Source organism: Oncorhynchus clarkii, chromosome 2 (genome assembly GCF_045791955.1).
Source record: "Oncorhynchus clarkii lewisi isolate Uvic-CL-2024 chromosome 2, UVic_Ocla_1.0, whole genome shotgun sequence".
NCBI lineage: Eukaryota > Metazoa > Chordata > Actinopteri > Salmoniformes > Salmonidae > Oncorhynchus > Oncorhynchus clarkii.
Window position 1 is genome coordinate 94752717 of NC_092148.1, and position 21031 is coordinate 94773747.

The following is a 21031-nucleotide window of genomic DNA, read 5'->3' on the forward strand; positions in this document are numbered from 1 at the left end:
CTTGTTTATAGTGCATTCAGAAAGACTTTTCCCACATTTTGTTACGTTACTGCCTTATTCTAAAACTTTTTTTTTTTTTTAAGAATCTCAATCTACACAAAATTCCCAATAATGACAAAGCAAAAACAAAGCGAAAACTAAAATACCTTATTTACATAAGTATTCAGACCCTTTTGCTATGAGAATCGAAATCTGAGACAGGATTGTGTCGAGGCACAGATGGGTACTGAATTTTTTGGCAGCATTGAAGGTCTCCAAGAACACAGCGGAAGAAGTTTGGAACTATCAAGACTCTTCCTAGAGATGGCCGCCCGGCCAAACTGAGCAATCGGGGGAGAAGGGCTTTGGGCAGGGAGGTGACCAAGAACCCGATGGTCACTCTGACAGATCTCCAGAGTTCCTCTGTGGAGATGGGAGAACCTTCCAGAAGGACAACCATCTCTGCAACACTCCACCCAGCACTCCAGACGGATGCCACTCCTCAGTAAAAAGCAGCCCATTTGGAGTTTGCCAAAAAGGATCTAAAGGACTCAGACCATGAGAAACAAGATTCTCTGGTCTGACGAAACCCCAATTTAACTCTTTGGTCTGGAAGAAACCTGGCAACATCCCTACGGTGAAGCATGGTGACAGCATTATGTTTTTCAGAGGCTGGGACTGGGAGACTAGACGGGATTGAGGGAAAGATTAACAGAGCAAAGTACAGAGAGATCCTTGATGCTTCAGAGCACTCAGGAACCGAGACTGGGGCGAAGGTTCACCTTCCAACAGAACAACGACAAGTCTCTGTATGTCCTTGAGTGGCCCAGCTAGAACCCGATCAAACATCTCTGGAGAGACTTGAAAATAGCTGTGCAGCAACGCTCCCCATCCAACCTGACAGATGTTGAGAGGATCTGCAGAGAAGAATGGGAAAAACTCCCCAAATACAGGTGTGCCAAGCTTGTAGCGTCATACCCAAGACGACTCGAGGCGGTGACCGTTGCCAAAGGAGCTTCAACTAAGTTCTGAGTAAAGAGCCTCAAGTAGATTACTAAGAAAAGCTCATCCATTTTTTTTTAAAACCTTTTTTTAACCTTTGTGCAGATTGCCATGTCTCATTTTCGATTAATTGAAAATTATGCTTTGAGAAAAAGTCTCTTTTTCAAACAAGTATTGCAGAGCTGGCTACAATTTCAATTTCATCCCCCTGAAAAGACTGAACAAATATTACAACAAACATTATGGCTGAACTCAAATGTGCTGGTTGATAAAATACCTGTATTCATGGGAAAGATGTTTGAAAAAGGGTATTGTGTTCTTAAATTCTATTGTAAATTGGAATGGTAGAGTTATGTCCTTCATGGAGTTATCAGAATTGTACGGGAAGGTCTGCTCAATCCAAGAGTACAACCAATTGATTACAGCATTACCCCAAAAATGGAGGAGGCAGGTGGCAGCGGGAGGAGGAACTGGTCTGTCTAAATAGGAAAGTTATACCAGTTTCATTTGAGGACCAGGATGTTGACATCTGAGCCATACAGATTGCAAAATAGTAGGGAATAGATTTTTGATGTACCAGATTCCATGGGTTGATATATAAAACCATGCAATATTCAAGACTTGGTGCTTTTCAGCTAAAATTATTATATATAATTCTTGCCACCAACAAAATGTTGAATATTTGGGGCATAAAATCGTCAAAGCTCTGCAGATTCTGTTGTGACGATACAGAATTGCCCTCCGGTAGCCCATTTCTGGTCTCAGGTTCAGGAATGGCTGAAAACGCATTGATCTAAAAAAAAATTGACCCTAGAAATAGTACTGTTAGGAGATCTGGAGAGACCGGGTCAGTCAATTACTAATATACTAATACTCTTACTAAGAGTATTTATCTTCAATTCGCAATCTGTGGATTCTATTCGATTAGAGAGAGTGAAATTGTACATTAAACAGTACAGCATAGTTGAAAGATGTTGCGTAGAAATCCAAAGAGGGTGGCCAGCAGAGATAGATGGGATGGGCTGAGGGTGGCCAGCAGAGATAGATGGGATGGGCTGAGGGTGGCCAGTAGAGATAGATGGGATAGGATGAGGGTGACCAGCAGAGATAGATGGGATGGGCTGAGGGTGGCCAGCATAGATAGATGGGATGGGCTGAGGGTGACCAGCAGAGATAGATGGGATGGGCTGAGGGTGGCCAGCAGAGGTAGATGGGATGGGCTGAGGGTGGCCAGCAGAGATAGATGGGATGGGCTGAGGGTGACCAGCAGAGATAGATGGGATGGGCTGAGGGTGGCCAGCAGAGGTAGATGGGATGGGCTGAGGGTGGCCAGCAGAGATAGATGGGATGGGCTGAGGGTGGCCAGCAGAGATAGATGGGATGGGCTGAGGGTGGCCAGCAGAGATAGATGGGATGGGCTGAGGGTGGCCAGTAGAGATAGATGGGATAGGATGAGGGTGACCAGCAGAGATAGATGGGATGGGCTGAGGGTGGCCAGCAGAGATAGATGGGATGGGCTGAGGGTGGCCAGCAGAGGTAGATGGGATGGGCTGAGGGTGGCCAGCAGAGGTAGATGGGATGGGCTGAGGGTGGCCAGCAGAGATAGATGGGATGGGCTGAGGGTGACCAGCAGAGATAGATGGGATGGGCTGAGGGTGGCCAGCAGAGGTAGATGGGATGGGCTGAGGGTGGCCAGCAGAGATAGATGGGATGGGCTGAGGGTGGCCAGCAGAGGTAGATGGGATGGGCTGAGGGTGGCCAGCAGAGATAGATGGGATGGGCTGAGGGTGACCAGCAGAGATAGATGGGATGGGCTGAGGGTGGCCAGCAGAGTTAGATGGGATGGGCTGAGGGTGGCCAGCAGAGATAGATGGGATGGGCTGAGGGTGGCCAGCAGAGATAGATGGGATGGGCTGAGGGTGGCCAGCAGAGATAGATGGGATGGGCTGAGGGTGGCCAGCAGAGATAGATGGGATAGGATGAGGGTGGCCAGCAGAGATAGATGGGATAGGATGAGGGTGGCCAACAGAGATAGATGGGATGGGCTGAGGGTGGCCAGCAGAGGTAGATGGGATGGGCTGAGGGTGGCCAGCAGAGATAGATGGGATGGGCTGAGGGTGACCAGCAGAGATAGATGGGATGGGCTGAGGGTGGCCAGCAGAGGTAGATGGGATGGGCTGAGGGTGGCCAGCAGAGGTAGATGGGATGGGCTGAGGGTGACCAGCAGAGATAGATGGGATGGGCTGAGGGTGGCCAGCAGAGGTAGATGGGATGGGCTGAGGGTGGCCAGCAGAGATAGATGGGATGGGCTGAGGGTGACCAGCAGAGATAGATGGGATGGGCTGAGGGTGGCCAGCAGAGGTAGATGGGATGGGCTGAGGGTGGCCAGCAGAGATAGATGGGATGGGCTGAGGGTGGCCAGCAGAGGTAGATGGGATGGGCTGAGGGTGGCCAGCAGAGATAGATGGGATGGGCTGAGGGTGGCCAGCAGAGGTAGATGGGATGGGCTGAGGGTGGCCAGCAGAGATAGATGGGATGGGCTGAGGGTGACCAGCAGAGATAGATGGGATGGGCTGAGGGTTGGAGACAAGTGGGAGTGGAGTGGCTGTGCGGAACACAGAATGATGGTCAAAGATAAAAGTAGAAAATAAAGTCAAATAAAAAAATAATTAAAAATATGTTTGAATGACACTGAGGGGCAGTGTTTTTACAGCTAATGTCGGTTTGCCTGAGGCTGATGCCGTGCAGGGGTTTGCACACACACACACACACACACACACACACACACACACACACTCTCATTCAAATAAACACATACAAGAACACAAACCTACATGTAATAGTGCCAGACATGCACACAAACATATACAGTAGGCTGTTATGATTTTAGTTGTCCTTGACGTCCTGTTGTTTTTTGCATTGTTGTTTTGCTGTTTTGTTCTGTCTTTTTCTTTTTTCTCTTTAGTTCTGTTGTTGTTGGTGCATTGGGGGGTTCTTGGGGGTGGGGAATGGAATTAAATTGTATTTTTTATTGTTATTTTTTTTCTTCTGGGAGGGGGCTGTGGTAGGGGTCTCGAATGGTTGAGCTATTGGAGGACTGTGGGGCTGTGGGAGGGGTCTCGAATGGTTGCGCTATTGGAGGACTGTGGGGCTGTGGGAGGGGTCTCGAATGGATGAGCTATTGGAGGACTGTGGGGCTGTGGGAGGGGTCTCGAATGGTTGAGCTATTGGAGGACTGTGGGGCTGTGGGAGGGGTCTCGAATGGTTGAGCTATTGGGGGACTGTGGGGCTGTGGGAGGGGTCTCGAATGGTTGAGCTATTGGAGGACTGTGGGGCTGTGGGAGGGGTCTCGAATGGTTGAGCTATTGGAGGACTGTGGGGCTATGGGAGGGGTCTCGAATGGATGAGCTATTGGAGGACTGTGGGGCTGTGGGAGGGGTCTCGAATGGTTGAGCTATTGGAGGACTGTGGGGCTGTGGGAGGGGTCTCGAATGGTTGAGCTATTGGGGGACTGTGGGGCTGTGGGAGGGGTCTCGAATGGTTGAGCTATTGGAGGACTGTGGGGCTGTGGGAGGGGTCTCGAATGGATGAGCTATTGGATACTACGGTGTGTCGCTCTGAATGGGAGTCTGTTGGTGTTGGATGACTGGTATGATGTAGTGGTTGAGCGGCTTCACTGCAGGTATATTGTACGTTTTGGATATTCAAGAAAACATTTAAAAAATAAACAACAAAAAAATACTGAGTAATGGGTCTGAATACTTTTGTAAATGTGATTTCTGTTTTTTGTATTTGTAATAAATGAGCAAAAAAATAAATACATGATTTTGCTTTGTCATTATGGGGAATTGTGTGTAAATTGAGGGGAGAAAAAACAATTTAATCAATTTTAGAATAACGTAACAAACACAGTAAAGGGGTCTGAAAACTTTCAGAATGTACGTTGTGAATAATGATCAGTGAGAAAATTAGACGCACAAATATCATACCCTCCAAAAATGCTAACCTCCCCTGTTATTGTAACGGTGAGAGAAATCCCCAAAATCAATTTGCGCACGGTGGCGCGCGCCCTGTTTGGGCTTAAGGCGTTTGTGAAAATAGACACTGCAGTAAATGAAACCTAAAAAACATCTGTCTCTTCCAGGACCGTTGCTCCGTAGCCAATCAGAACTACAGCAGGCCTTTAAGCAAATAAGGTATTTGCCACAGGAATGTTCTCTTGATACATGCCAGGTCAGAGGCAGTAGGGATGACCAGGGAAGTTCTCTTGATTACATGCCAGGTCAGAGGCAGTAGGGATGACCAGGGAAGTTCTCTTGATTACATGCCAGGTCAGAGGCAGTAGGGATGACCAGGGAAGTTCTCTTGATACATGCCAGGTCAGAGGCAGTAGGGTTAATTAGCCGTGTCAGTGACACATTTTCTGCATATACTGTGTGTGTGTGTGTGTGAGTGATTAACTCGGTCAGTGATACTCGTCTTCCCTAGAAGTAATTACTTCCTGTAGCCAAAGATTATAGTCCCTATAGGGCGACATAGTTATAATCCAAACCCTTGAATTCGCCTCAAGCGTCAACAAAATTAATAATTAACATTTCACCCCGATGTTAAACTGTGAAGCATTATCTCTCTCTCTCTCTCTTACTAATGCTTTAAAAAGGTCCTGTCTGTCACGCCCTGGTCTTAGTATTCTGTGTTCTCTTTATTATGTTGGTTAGGCCGGGGTGTGACATGGGTGAATTATGTGGTTTGTTTTGTCTAGGGGTTTTGTAGTTAATGGGATTGTGTTTAGTATAGTATTCTAGGTAAGTCTATGGTTGCCTAGAGTGGTTCTCAATCAGAGGCAGGTGTTTATCGTAGTCTCTGATTGGGAACCATATTTAAGGCAGCCATATTCTTTGGGTTCTTTGGGTTAAGGGTATTTCGTGGGTGATCGTTCCTGTCTTTGTGTTTGTTGCACCAGATAGGGCTGTTTCGGTTTTTCCACGTTTCTTGTGTTTTGTATATTGTTCGTATTTTCATCTTTATTAAAGATGTTTATAAATAACCACGCTGCATTTTTGGTCCTCCTCTCTTTCACCGGAAGAAAACCGGTAACACTGTCCAATCAAACGTGTGATTTCTATTGAATTCTATGCATATAACTCTCCATCAATTCCATTCCATATTTGGACGTGTGTCAGGTCAACTGTAATTAACCTCACCAACATTTGGATTTAAAAAAAAAAGGGGGTTTCATAGCTAACTAATTATTTAATTTCAATACATTTCTTAAGGTATTTTACATTGTATTGAGGCAGAATGGAAATCGGAAGGGGAGACAGGTAGTGGAAGAAACAGGATGCAGGGATTGATGCTCAGTCTCCAGCAGGCAATTTGCATGTGACTTACCCCTCAACCACTAATTATTTTAACATTTCACCCAGAGGTTTGTCATGCATTAGACGGGAGAATCCTTCACTTATTGAAGAAGTGAACAGGCGAGGAAAACCCCATCAAATATTCATTTTTCCCCCATAATGCCACATTAAGCCTGGCATGTATTTTTGTACTCTGGTTGGTTCCCCAAACCAGGAAGTAAGAGCACAGTGTACTGTGGTAACTAAACATGAGTCACGCATAAGAGCCAGCTGCAATCCATAGGGCTCTGGTCAACAGTGGTGCACTATATAGGGCATAGTGTCTCATTTGGGACGCGTCCCATTTCAGTCACTTGCACTTTAGTGTAGTGAAAACAACATGCTTTTAAAAAAATAAAAAAAATAGTTGCTGACCCATTTTCCCAACTCCCCTGTCCCCTCCTCTTCCCTAGCTTCTTCTTAGTGGGTTGACAGAGTACATTTTAACATTCATTTGTCATCCAATTATTTTGGGGAAAGTCTATTTATAGCCAAATACAGTAGAAGAACACCACAAATCATTTGTAGTTTCATTGAACAATATTATAAATACATACCTACGATGGCAAGGTTATGTTCAGATCCACAGGCAATCTGTGGAGAGAAATGAAATACCTGATGAAGTCTTTACATCATATGAATTGGTTGAATGTCAACCTGTCTATTCCTCACATAGTCACGTAGGCTAGACAGGAAACACACTCTCTCCCCAAGGACAGTCAACCTATCCGATTTGTCCGTCAGACTGCCAGATGAAACGCGATTCATCACTCCAGAGAAAACGCGTTTCCACTGCTCCAATGACGGTGTACTTTACACTCCAGCAGTTGATTGGCATTGAGCATGGTGAAGTTAGGCTTGTGTGCAGCTGCCCGGGCCATGGAAACCCATTCCATGAAGCTCCCGACGAACAGTTCATGAGCTGACGTTGCTTCCAGAGGCAGTTTGGACCTCGGTAGGAAGTCCCGTTCTGTGAAGCTTGTGTGGCCTACCACTTCGCGACTGAGCCGTTGTTGCTCCTAGACATTTCCACTTCACAATATCAGCACTTACAGTTGACCGGGGCAGCTCTAGCAGGACAGAAATTGAACAAACTTACTTGTTGGAATGGTGGCATCCTATGACGGTGCCACATTGAAAGTCACTGAGCACTTCAGTACGGGCCATTTTACTGCCAATGTTTGTCTATGGAGATTGCATGGCTGTGTGCTCGATTTTATACACCTGTCAGCAACAGTGTGTAAATCTGTCGTTCTGCCCCTGAACAAGGCAGTTAACCCACAGTTCCCTGGTCGGCCATCATTGTAAATAAGAATTTGTTCTTAACTAAACTTGCCCAGTTAAATAAAAGGTTAAATATTTATTATATTATTAAAAACGGGTGTGACTGAAGTAGCCGAATCCACAAGTGTGTATTTTTTTGTGTATGTGTGTATTTTTTAGTGTAGGTGCCTGGTTGTTAATGTGGGGGGACTGATGATACAGGTGTGGGTCTCTGGGGTGTGAGTGAGCATAAAGGCACATTTTCATTCGCTATAAATCTGTCCAGTGTTCCCAGATTTGACCAATAATGAATTACAATACGAGTGAAATGGTAATTAAGTGTTTAAAAAGCAGCTTTTCCGTGTCGGAATGTTGTGGGCGTATCCTAGCAACAGAATGGTGTGGGCGTATGGAGTAATTATACCAGTCATTAAACATATTCATGCTAGTAGACCACTGATTGGCCAGCTCATCCTCCTCTAGACCGCTGATTGGCCAGCTCATCCTCCTCTAGACCACTGATTGGCCATCGTCATCCTACTGAGGAGTCTTACATTATCCTCTATTTTGTAAACAAACATTAGTGGTGAGGTTTTTATAAGTGTTTTTTTTCCTTCTTCTTCTCCTCCAATTCATCCATTGGCCACAAATACGAATATAGGATGAGTCAACAACATTATTTATGAGTTAAGAGAACATGAACTTAAAAAAGAAAAAAAAGAAGTGAGATTTTCACTGGACTGTTCCTCTATTACACGGTTAGTAGGGAAGACAGTGATGCAGGTAACAACCAACGCACCAGTACAACAACCTGACATCAAGACAGTGATGCAGGTAACAACCAACGCACCAGTACAACAACCTGACATCAAGACAGTGAAGCAGGTAACAACCAACGCACCAGTACAACAACCTGACATCAAGACAGTGATACAGGTAACAACCAACGCACCAGTACAACAACCTGACATCAAGACAGTGATGCAGGTAACAACCAACGCACCAGTACAACAACCTGACATCAAGACAGTGATGCAGGTAACAACCAACGCACCAGTACAACAACCTGACATCAAGACAGTGAAGCAGGTAACAACCAACGCACCAGTACAACAACCTGACATCAAGACAGTGAAGCAGGTAACAACCAACGCACCAGTACAACAACCTGACATCAAGACAGTGATGCAGGTAACAACCAACGCACCAGTACAACAATCTGACATCAAGACAGTGATGCAGGTAACAACCAACGCACCAGTACAACAACCTGACATCAAGACAGTGATGCAGGTAACAACCAACGCACCAGTACAACAACCTGACATCAAGACAGTGATACAGGTAACAACCAACGCACCAGTACAACAACCTGACATCAAGACAGTGATGCAGGTAACAACCAACGCACCAGTACAACAACCTGACATCAAGACAGTGATGCAGGTAACAACCAACGCACCAGTACAACAACCTGACATCAAGACAGTGATACAGGTAACAACCAACGCACCAGTACAACAACCTGACATCAAGACAGTGATGCAGGTAACAACCAACGCACCAGTACAACAACCTGACATCAAGACAGTGATGCAGGTAACAACCAACGCACCAGTACAACAACCTGACATCAAGACAGTGATGCAGGTAACAACCAACGCACCAGTACAACAACCTGACATCAAGACAGTGATACAGGTAACAACCAACGCACCAGTACAACAACCTGACATCAAGACAGTGAAGCAGGTAACAACCAACGCACCAGTACAACAACCTGACATCAAGACAGTGATACAGGTAACAACCAACGCACCAGTACAACAACCTGACATCAAGACAGTGATGCAGGTAACAACCAACGCACCAGTACAACAACCTGACATCAAGACAGTGATGCAGGTAACAACCAACGCACCAGTACAACAACCTGACATCAAGACAGTGAAGCAGGTAACAACCAACGCACCAGTACAACAACCTGACATCAAGACAGTGATGCAGGTAACAACCAACGCACCAGTACAACAACCTGACATCAAGACAGCAGGTAACAACCAACGCACCAGTACAACAACCTGACATCAAGACAGTGATGCAGGTAACAACCAACGCACCAGTACAACAACCTGACATCAAGACAGTGATGCAGGTAACAACCAACGCACCAGTACAACAACCTGACATCAAGACAGTGATGCAGGTAACAACCAACGCACCAGTACAACAACCTGACATCAAGACAGTGATACAGGTAACAACCAACGCACCAGTACAACAACCTGACATCAAGACAGTGATGCAGGTAACAACCAACGCACCAGTACAACAACCTGACATCAAGACAGTGATGCAGGTAACAACCAACGCACCAGTACAACAACCTGACATCAAGACAGTGATACAGGTAACAACCAACGCACCAGTACAACAACCTGACATCAAGACAGTGATGCAGGTAACAACCAACGCACCAGTACAACAACCTGACATCAAGACAGTGAAGCAGGTAACAACCAACGCACCAGTACAACAACCTGACATCAAGACAGTGATGCAGGTAACAACCAACGCACCAGTACAACAACCTGACATCAAGACAGTGATACAGGTAACAACCAACGCACCAGTACAACAACCTGACATCAAGACAGTGATGCAGGTAACAACCAACGCACCAGTACAACAACCTGACATCAAGACAGTGATGCAGGTAACAACCAACGCACCAGTACAACAACCTGACATCAAGACAGTGATGCAGGTAACAACCAACGCACCAGTACAACAACCTGACATCAAGACAGTGATGCAGGTAACAACCAACGCACCAGTACAACAACCTGACATCAAGACAGTGATGCAGGTAACAACCAACGCACCAGTACAACAACCTGACATCAAGACAGTGATACAGGTAACAACCAACGCACCAGTACAACAACCTGACATCAAGACAGTGATGCAGGTAACAACCAACGCACCAGTACAACAACCTGACATCAAGACAGTGATACAGGTAACAACCAACGCACCAGTACAACAACCTGACATCAAGACAGTGATGTAGGTAACAACCAACGCACCAGTACAACAACCAGTGATGACAGTACAACAACCTGACATCAAGACAGGTAACAACCAACGCACCAGTACAACAACCTGACATCAAGACAGTGATACAGGTAACAACCAACGCACCAGTACAACAACCTGACATCAAGACAGTGATGCAGGTAACAACCAACGCACCAGTACAACAACCTGACATCAAGACAGTGATGCAGGTAACAACCAACGCACCAGTACAACAACCTGACATCAAGACAGTGATACAGGTAACAACCAACGCACCAGTACAACAACCTGACATCAAGACAGTGATGCAGGTAACAACCAACGCACCAGTACAACAACCTGACATCAAGACAGTGATGCAGGTAACAACCAACGCACCAGTACAACAACCTGACATCAAGACAGTGAAGCAGGTAACAACCAACGCACCAGTACAACAACCTGACATCAAGACAGTGATGCAGGTAACAACCAACGCACCAGTACAACAACCTGACATCAAGACAGTGATGCAGGTAACAACCAACGCACCAGTACAACAACCTGACATCAAGACAGTGAAGCAGGTAACAACCAACGCACCAGTACAACAACCTGACATCAAGACAGTGAAGCAGGTAACAACCAACGCACCAGTACAACAACCTGACATCAAGACAGTGATGCAGGTAACAACCAACGCACCAGTACAACAACCTGACATCAAGACAGTGAAGCAGGTAACAACCAACGCACCAGTACAACAACCTGACATCAAGACAGTGATACAGGTAACAACCAACGCACCAGTACAACAACCTGACATCAAGACAGTGATGCAGGTAACAACCAACGCACCAGTACAACAACCTGACATCAAGACAGTGAAGCAGGTAACAACCAACGCACCAGTACAACAACAATCTGACATCAAGACAGTGATGCAGGTAACAACCAACGCACCAGTACAACAACCTGACATCAAGACAGTGATGCAGGTAACAACCAACGCACCAGTACAACAACCTGACATCAAGACAGTGATACAGGTAACAACCAACGCACCAGTACAATAACCTGACATCAAGACAGTGATACAGGTAACAACCAACGCACCAGTACAACAACCTGACATCAAGACAGTGATGCAGGTAACAACCAACGCACCAGTACAACAACCTGACATCAAGACAGTGATGCAGGTAACAACCAACGCACCAGTACAACAACCTGACATCAAGACAGTGATACAGGTAACAACCAACGCACCAGTACAACAACCTGACATCAAGACAGTGATGCAGGTAACAACCAACGCACCAGTACAACAACCTGACATCAAGACAGTGAAGCAGGTAACAACCAACGCACCAGTACAACAACCTGACATCAAGACAGTGAAGCAGGTAACAACCAACGCACCAGTACAACAACCTGACATCAAGACAGTGATACAGGTAACAACCAACGCACCAGTACAACAATCTGACATCAAGACAGTGATACAGGTAACAACCAACGCACCAGTACAACAACCTGACATCAAGACAGTGAAGCAGGTAACAACCAACGCACCAGTACAACAACCTGACATCAAGACAGTGAAGCAGGTAACAACCAACGCACCAGTACAACAATCTGACATCAAGACAGTGATGCAGGTAACAACCAACGCACCAGTACAACAACCTGACATCAAGACAGTGATGCAGGTAACAACCAACGCACCAGTACAACAACCTGACATCAAGACAGTGATACAGGTAACAACCAACGCACCAGTACAATAACCTGACATCAAGACAGTGATACAGGTAACAACCAACGCACCAGTACAACAACCTGACATCAAGACAGTGATGCAGGTAACAACCAACGCACCAGTACAACAACCTGACATCAAGACAGTGATGCAGGTAACAACCAACGCACCAGTACAACAACCTGACATCAAGACAGTGATACAGGTAACAACCAACGCACCAGTACAACAACCTGACATCAAGACAGTGATGCAGGTAACAACCAACGCACCAGTACAACAACCTGACATCAAGACAGTGAAGCAGGTAACAACCAACGCACCAGTACAACAACCTGACATCAAGACAGTGAAGCAGGTAACAACCAACGCACCAGTACAACAACCTGACATCAAGACAGTGATACAGGTAACAACCAACGCACCAGTACAACAATCTGACATCAAGACAGTGATACAGGTAACAACCAACGCACCAGTACAACAACCTGACATCAAGACAGTGAAGCAGGTAACAACCAACGCACCAGTACAACAACCTGACATCAAGACAGTGAAGCAGGTAACAACCAACGCACCAGTACAACAACCTGACATCAAGACAGTGATACAGGTAACAACCAACGCACCAGTACAACAACCTGACATCAAGACAGTGATACAGGTAACAACCAACGCACCAGTACAACAACCTGACATCAAGACAGTGATGCAGGTAACAACCAACGCACCAGTACAACAACCTGACATCAAGACAGTGATGCAGGTAACAACCAACGCACCAGTACAACAACCTGACATCAAGACAGTGATACAGGTAACAACCAACGCACCAGTACAACAACCTGACATCAAGACAGTGATACAGGTAACAACCAACGCACCAGTACAACAACCTGACATCAAGACAGTGATACAGGTAACAACCAACGCACCAGTACAACAACCTGACATCAAGACAGTGATACAGGTAACAACCAACGCACCAGTACAACAACCTGACATCAAGACAGTGATGCAGGTAACAACCAACGCAACAGTACAACAACCTGACATCAAGACAGTGATACAGGTAACAACCAACGCACCAGTACAACAACCTGACATCAAGACAGTGATGCAGGTAACAACCAACGCACCAGTACAACAATCTGACATCAAGACAGTGATGCGGGTAACAACCAACGCACCAGTACAACAACCTGACATCAAGACAGTGATGCAGGTAACAACCAACGCACCAGTACAACAACCTGACATCAAGACAGTGATGCAGGTAACAACCAACGCACCAGTACAACAATCTGACATCAAGACAGTGATGCAGGTAACAACCAACGCACCAGTACAACAATCTGACATCAAGACAGTGATGCAGGTAACAACCAACGCACCAGTACAACAACCTGACATCAAGACAGTGATGCAGGTAACAACCAACGCACCAGTACAACAACCTGACATCAAGACAGTGATGCAGGTAACAACCAACGCACCAGTACAACAACCTGACATCAAGACAGTGATGCAGGTAACAACCAACGCACCAGTACAACAACCTGACATCAAGACAGTGATGCAGGTAACAACCAACGCACCAGTACAACAACCTGACATCAAGACAGTGATACAGGTAACAACCAACGCACCAGTACAACAACCTGACATCAAGACAGTGATACAGGTAACAACCAACGCACCAGTACAACAACCTGACATCAAGACAGTGATACAGGTAACAACCAACGCACCAGTACAACAACCTGACATCAAGACAGTGATGCAGGTAACAACCAACGCACCAGTACAACAACCTGACATCAAGACAGTGATACAGGTAACAACCAACGCACCAGTACAACAACCTGACATCAAGACAGTGATGCAGGTAACAACCAACGCACCAGTACAACAATCTGACATCAAGACAGTGATGCAGGTAACAACCAACGCACCAGTACAACAACCTGACATCAAGACAGTGATGCAGGTAACAACCAACGCACCAGTACAACAACCTGACATCAAGACAGTGATGCAGGTAACAACCAACGCACCAGTACAACAATCTGACATCAAGACAGTGATGCAGGTAACAACCAACGCACCAGTACAACAATCTGACATCAAGACAGTGATGCAGGTAACAACCAACGCACCAGTACAACAACCTGACATCAAGACAGTGATGCAGGTAACAACCAACGCACCAGTACAACAACCTGACATCAAGACAGTGATGCAGGTAACAACCAACGCACCAGTACAACAACCTGACATCAAGACAGTGATGCAGGTAACAACCAACGCACCAGTACAACAACCTGACATCAAGACAGTGATGCAGGTAACAACCAACGCACCAGTACAACAACCTGACATCAAGACAGTGATACAGGTAACAACCAACGCACCAGTACAACAACCTGACATCAAGACAGTGATGCAGGTAACAACCAACGCACCAGTACAACAACCTGACATCAAGACAGTGAAGCAGGTAACAACCAACGCACCAGTACAACAACCTGACATCAAGACGTTTACTCTGTGGAAAACCACCTTTATATACAGGGACTCCGTGTTTTAGTTTCTGCTGCCCTCTGCTGCTGGACTGGGGCCGAAGTTCTCTTCAAGAGGTTTGTGAAATCATTGATCATTCATTTCTGTAGCGCGACTGCTGTTAACGCGGCCACTGTCGCAAACACCACCGTGAACCGTGTCGCCCGTGACCCGTCTCGCCCGCGACCCGTGTCGCCCGCGACCCGTCTCGCCCGCGACCCGTCTCGCCCGCGACCCGTCTCGCCCGCGACCCGTCTCGCCCGTGACCCGTGTCGCCCGTGATCCGTGTCGCCCGTGACCCATGTCGCCCGTGACCCATGTCGCCCGTGACCCGTCTCGCCAGTGACCCGTCTCGCCCGTGACCCGTCTCACCTGTGAGGCTCCACAGAGGATCTTGACTTCTGCAGGGACACATGTCCAGTGGCTGGCAGCTCCTCTCAATGCACTACTTGACTGCTGATCTGCACTCTGATTGGTCAGTTCTGTCCTCCCCAGCTGTCCATAATTGCCTCTGCCCCAAGTGAAGACACGGCCACTCTCTGGCAGAGAGTTACAGATCATTATAAACTGGTAGTAAGACCCTAACAGGGTCCTACTGTATATAGACCCTAACAGGGTCCTACTGTATATAGACCCTAACAGGGTCCTACTGTATATAGACACTAACAGGGTCCTACTTTATATAGACACTAACAGGGTCCTACTGTATATAGACACTAACAGGGTCCTACTGTATATAGACCCTAACAGGGTCATACTGTATATAGACACTAACAGGGTCCTACTGTATATAGACCCTAACAGGGTCCTACTGTATATAGACCCTAACAGGGTCCTACTGTATATAGACCCTAACAGGGTCATACTGTATATAGACCCTAACAGGATCCTACTGTATATAGACCCTAACAGGGTCCTACTGTATATAGACACTAACAGGGTCATACTGTATATAGACACTAACAGGGTCATACTGTATATAGACACTAACAGGGTCATACTGTATATAGACACTAACAGGGTCATATTGTGTCTTACGATGCATTACAGCCCATTTATAATGCATTATACCTTCAGCATTATACCTTCATTTATAATGCATTATACCTACAGCACCATTAATACTGATATTTAAACTCTCTAGTTAGAGGCGATGCCCCCCCAAAATGGATTGATCTGTGTTCGATTTGAACAATTTTGCTACTGAAAACAATCACTTCTCATTAGACACGTTCAGGTAGTCCCTGCCCATTTCAAAACATTTTCTCCCAACTAAAAACAGGTCTTCATGTGTCTCTCTCTCTCACCTGTTTGGGCCACCAGGTGTGTCCAGCCACTGTGAACGTGGGTAACCTTCTCTCCACCCAGTGGTGAGCGGTCTAGGAGGACAGGTCTGGGTAGGAAGGAGTCTGTACTGCTACTGGTCAGCTGGCCGTGCTTATTACTGCCCCACAGGAGCACATCTCCCTCAGCTAGAACAGAATACAGATAGACTGTTACTCACTATCCTAGACACGACCCCGTTATAACACAACACATATAGACATATAGACCCCCTGCTATAACACAACACACGACCGACCCCCTGCTATAACACAACACACGACCGACCCCCTTGCTATAACACAACACTGAGACACAGACAAACATGCCAAGATGAATGCGAGCATAAAGACCACCACCAAGGAAAGCGTCAATCAATGGAGAATGTATGTAAGCCAGTGATGTCGTGGTAGAAAGAGGTGGGTAAATGCTGATTCATTTTCACAGTGAGTAATATAACACACACACAACCCCTCCACCCATGTCTATTTCTATAGGGACAAGCACTGTTCATGACACAAACTGTCAGGTTTACAGTTTACAGTATTTCCTGCAATTCTACACATTTTTCCATGTCTAATGTGTATGCATGTGATATTTGAGTGACTCAAGAGTTACAACAAAATCTATTGGCTTAAAAAACATTAGTTGACATGGACTAGTTGATCTGGACATTTCTGACTAGCTGGAGACTAGCAGAACAGTAGACTGGAGACTAGCAGAACAACAGACTGGAGACTAGCAGAACAGCAGACTGGAGACTAGCAGAACAGCAGACTGGAGACTAGCAGAACAGCAGACTGGAGACTAGCAGAACAGCAGACTGGAGACTAGCAGAACAGCAGACTGGAGACTAGCAGAACAACAGACTGGAGACTAGCAGAACAACAGACTGGAGACTAGCAGAACAGCAGACTGGAGACTAGCAGAACAGCAGACTGGAGACTAGCAGAACAGCAGACTGGAGACTAGCAGAACAGCAGACTGGAGACTAGCAGAACAGCAGACTGGAGACTAGCAGAACAGCAGACTGGAGACTAGCAGAACAGTAGACTGGAGACTAGCAGAACAGCAGACTGGAGACTAGCAGAACAGCAGACTGGAGACTAGCAGAACAGTAGACTGGAGACTAGCAGAACAGCAGACTGGAGACTAGCAGAACAGCAGACTGGAGACTAGCAGAACAGCAGACTGGAGACTAGCAGAACAGCAGACTGGAGACTAGCAGAACAGCAGACTGGAGACTAGCAGAACAGCAGACTGGAGACTAGCAGAACAGCAGACTGGAGACTAGCAGAACAGCAGACTGGAGACTAGCAGAACAGTAGACTGGAGACTAGCAGAACAACAGACTGGAGACTAGCAGAACAGCAGACTGGAGACTAGCAGAACAGCAGACTGGAGACTAGCAGAACAGCAGACTGGAGACTAGCAGAACAGTAGACTGGAGACTAGCAGAACAGCAGACTGGAGACTAGCGGAACAGCAGACTGGAGACTAGCAGAACAGCATACTGGAGACTAGCAGAACAGCAGACTGGAGACTAGCAGAACAGCAGACTGGAGACTAGCAGAACAGCAGACTGGAGACTAGCAGAACAGCAGACTGGAGACTAGCAGAACAGCAGACTGGAGACTAGCAGAACAGCAGACTGGAGACTAGCAGAACAGCAGACTGGAGACTAGCAGACTGGAGACTAGCAGAACAGCAGACTGGAGACTAGCAGAATAGCAGACTGGAGACTAGCAGAACAGCAGACTGGAGACTAGCAGAATAGCAGACTGGAGACTAGCAGAACAGCAGACTGGAGACTAGCAGAATAGCAGACTGGAGACTAGCAGAACAACAGACTGGAGACTAGCAGAATAGCAGACTGGAGACTAGCAGAACAACAGACTGGAGACTAGCAGAACAACAGACTGGAGACTAGCAGAACAGCAGACTGGAGACTGGAGAGCAATAACAGTCACTCACCAGTAAGGCTCACACAGTGGGCGGAGCCTGCAGCAACACTGTGTGAAATCACCTGTTCCAGACCTGGGACCAGACAAGGTACCTTGGAGGTGAAGTGTTCTGGGACAGGCTGTGGACTCAGAGCTCTCTTAGCCTGGCCAGAGAGACCCATACCCCACTGGTAAACACTACCTGTGGCTGAAGATAGAACAACACAAGGAGAAAGACGTATTGGTGATTGTTGTGCCCCATTAGAAAGAAAGCAATGATGATAGTACATTTACATTAGAGTCATTTAGCAGACGCTCTTATTCATTGCTCCTGTAAGTCGCTCTTAGGGTTAAGTGAATTGCTCAAGACTGACAGATTTTTCACCTACTCGGCTCGGGGATTCAAACCAGAGACCTTTCGGTTAGTGGCCCGGCGTTCTTAACCACTAGACTACCTGCTCTGTAGTGACTGAGAGGAAGACTGAACTATTTACATAGCACACACACACTACACAGAACCACGTAAAGCAATGAGGACACACACTACACAGAACCACGCACAGCAATGAGGACACACACTACACAGAACCACACACAGCAATGAGGACACACTACACAGAACCATGTACAGCAATGAAGACCAGAGTGAGTGTAAAAGTTAAATTCAGAGATTGGATCTGTAGTCAGAACTATAACATATTTATGAATGTCATTTGGAGGCTCCGTGGCTGTGAAGTCAGTGACAGGTATGTCTTACCAGTGACAGGTATGTCTTACCAGTGACAGTCAGTGACAGGTATGTCTTACCAGTGACAGGTATGTCTTACCAGTGACAGTCAGTGACATGTATGTCTTACCAGTGACAGGTATGTCTTACCAGTGACAGGTATGTCTTACCAGTGACAGGTATGTCTTACCAGTGACAGTTAGTGAATGTCTGAGTCCTGCTGCCACTCTGATCACTGGCTCCCTTACAGACTGAATGGGCAGCAGCACCACAGAATGAGTGATTGGCTCTGAGACACCCAACTGGCCGTATGCATTAGATCCACACGTCAGTACCTGGCCATGATCTGAGAGAGGAGAAACAAAACATGTTGGTATAAAATGACAAGCATGAACACGTAGATATACGTCAAGACATTCAGGTCTCTGGTTTTGACAACTAAGGTGTTGTGATGACTGTCACAGAGAGCTGCTCCAGGCCGCTACTGTACATTATCTGCCTCTCTCCCCAGAGAGGATGAGCAGTACATTCTCTTCCACTCACCAGTGAGGACGAGTGTGAAATCCCAACCACAGGACACGTGTGCAACCCTCTGACCAATGAGAGGACAGAGTTGAAAGGTGGTGACCTCTAAACTGTGACCCAGTCCCAGCTGACCTCTGTGGTTCTGGCCACACACCAGCAGCTCTCCTTTCTCTGGAGGGAGGAGGAAGAGGCGGTGGGGGAAGAGGTAGAAGAAGAGCAGAGGGAGGAAGGGGACGTGGAGGAGGAAGTGGAAGAGGCGGTGGAGGAGGAAGAGAATGAGGGAAGTAGAAGAAGAGAAGGATAATAACTTATTAGTTGTGTATACTATGTAATGCATACGCAGAAAAATGTTATTCACATAGCTTTATTGACACACCAAAAGTAGAAGCCATATGTCCAGCAGAGGGAGACAAAGTCAACCCCTTTGCAGATATTAGATAACTTTCTTCATGACAACAAAAATGCCATCATGAGCCACACGCACCAGAGACCACAGCCGAATGCCCACCACCTCCACTGAGTTGGCGCACGGTCCCCATCTGTAGGGCTCCATCAGCGAGCCTGGGCACTGACAGGTCTTCAACATGGCCCTGTCCTAACTGCCAATAGCTGTTGGTTCCCTGCAATGTTTCAGGAGGTATTGACAGTGCGAATTGAGATGCAGTTCCTACTGTGTTCATATTTAACATATGACATTGCTTCAGTAAATCACCGGTACTCAACTGTCAGAGACGGATAGATTTTACTACTCTAGTTCACTTTCACTAGTTAGATAATTCTAGTTAGTTAACGTTAGCTGACTGGCGCTAACATGAGTTTTGGTAGCTAGCGTTCTTGAAACTAGTGTGCTGGACAAAACGTAGCTAGCTAACGTTAGTATCACAAACAAACTGGATCTTATTAGCTAAATACGAGTGTCACGATACATACAAAAAAAGTAATTGGTTGCTAAAGAAACTTACCCACGTGTAGACACATAATTCTGTCAGCAAGCTTGTATCCATAGCATGGGGATGCCAAATGCAATTTACGACAGTAGATCGTAGTTGCTGTAAAGTAGTAAAGTAGTTTGTTTACATACGTCAGTGGTTTTCCACCATGTTGAGTGTGGCTAAAGAGGGTGGTCACTAGTTACCACAGCGACAAAGTCAAAATGGCTATCCTAAAAATTCATGAAAACAAACGTGTTTTTTGCTCTTCATTAGGGTTAGACATACGGTTAGGATTAGGTTTAAAATCAGATTTTAAGAAAATAAATGGTGGAAATAAGCGGGGTTCAGACATAATTATGACTTTGTGGCTGTGGTAACTAGTTACGACCCAAAAAGAGGTCTGGTGTAGATCTACAACTCTCTATTATATTCTATCCTATTCTATCAGGAATAAAATGCCATGTTTAGCAAATGTACAATTAAATTCTCCATGAATGTTAAATGTTCAGTTTTTCCTATCAATCTCTGTTGATAGGACGACAACTCTAGAGAAG

At 46.2% G+C, this 21031-nt stretch overlaps 1 protein-coding gene across 2 annotated transcripts in view; it reads right to left on the reverse strand.

The window, feature by feature from the left end:
• The window catches only part of LOC139376586 (secretion regulating guanine nucleotide exchange factor), a 34259-nt gene extending 13683 nt beyond the window's left edge, over positions 1-20576 (reverse strand). For both annotated transcript variants that reach the window (XM_071119355.1, XM_071119364.1), the window contains exons 1-8: positions 20508-20576; positions 20030-20165; positions 19564-19716; positions 19211-19366; positions 18325-18501; positions 16335-16499; positions 15400-15566; positions 6938-6974 (exon numbers count right to left, since the gene is read on the reverse strand). In XM_071119355.1, the coding sequence (XP_070975456.1) occupies positions 6938-6974; positions 15400-15566; positions 16335-16499; positions 18325-18501; positions 19211-19366; positions 19564-19716; positions 20030-20165; positions 20508-20549 (1033 nt within the window). In that variant the 5' untranslated portion in view covers positions 20550-20576. The remainder of the gene's footprint in view (positions 1-6937; positions 6975-15399; positions 15567-16334; positions 16500-18324; positions 18502-19210; positions 19367-19563; positions 19717-20029; positions 20166-20507) is intronic.
• Between the last annotated feature and the right edge of the window lie 455 nt (positions 20577-21031).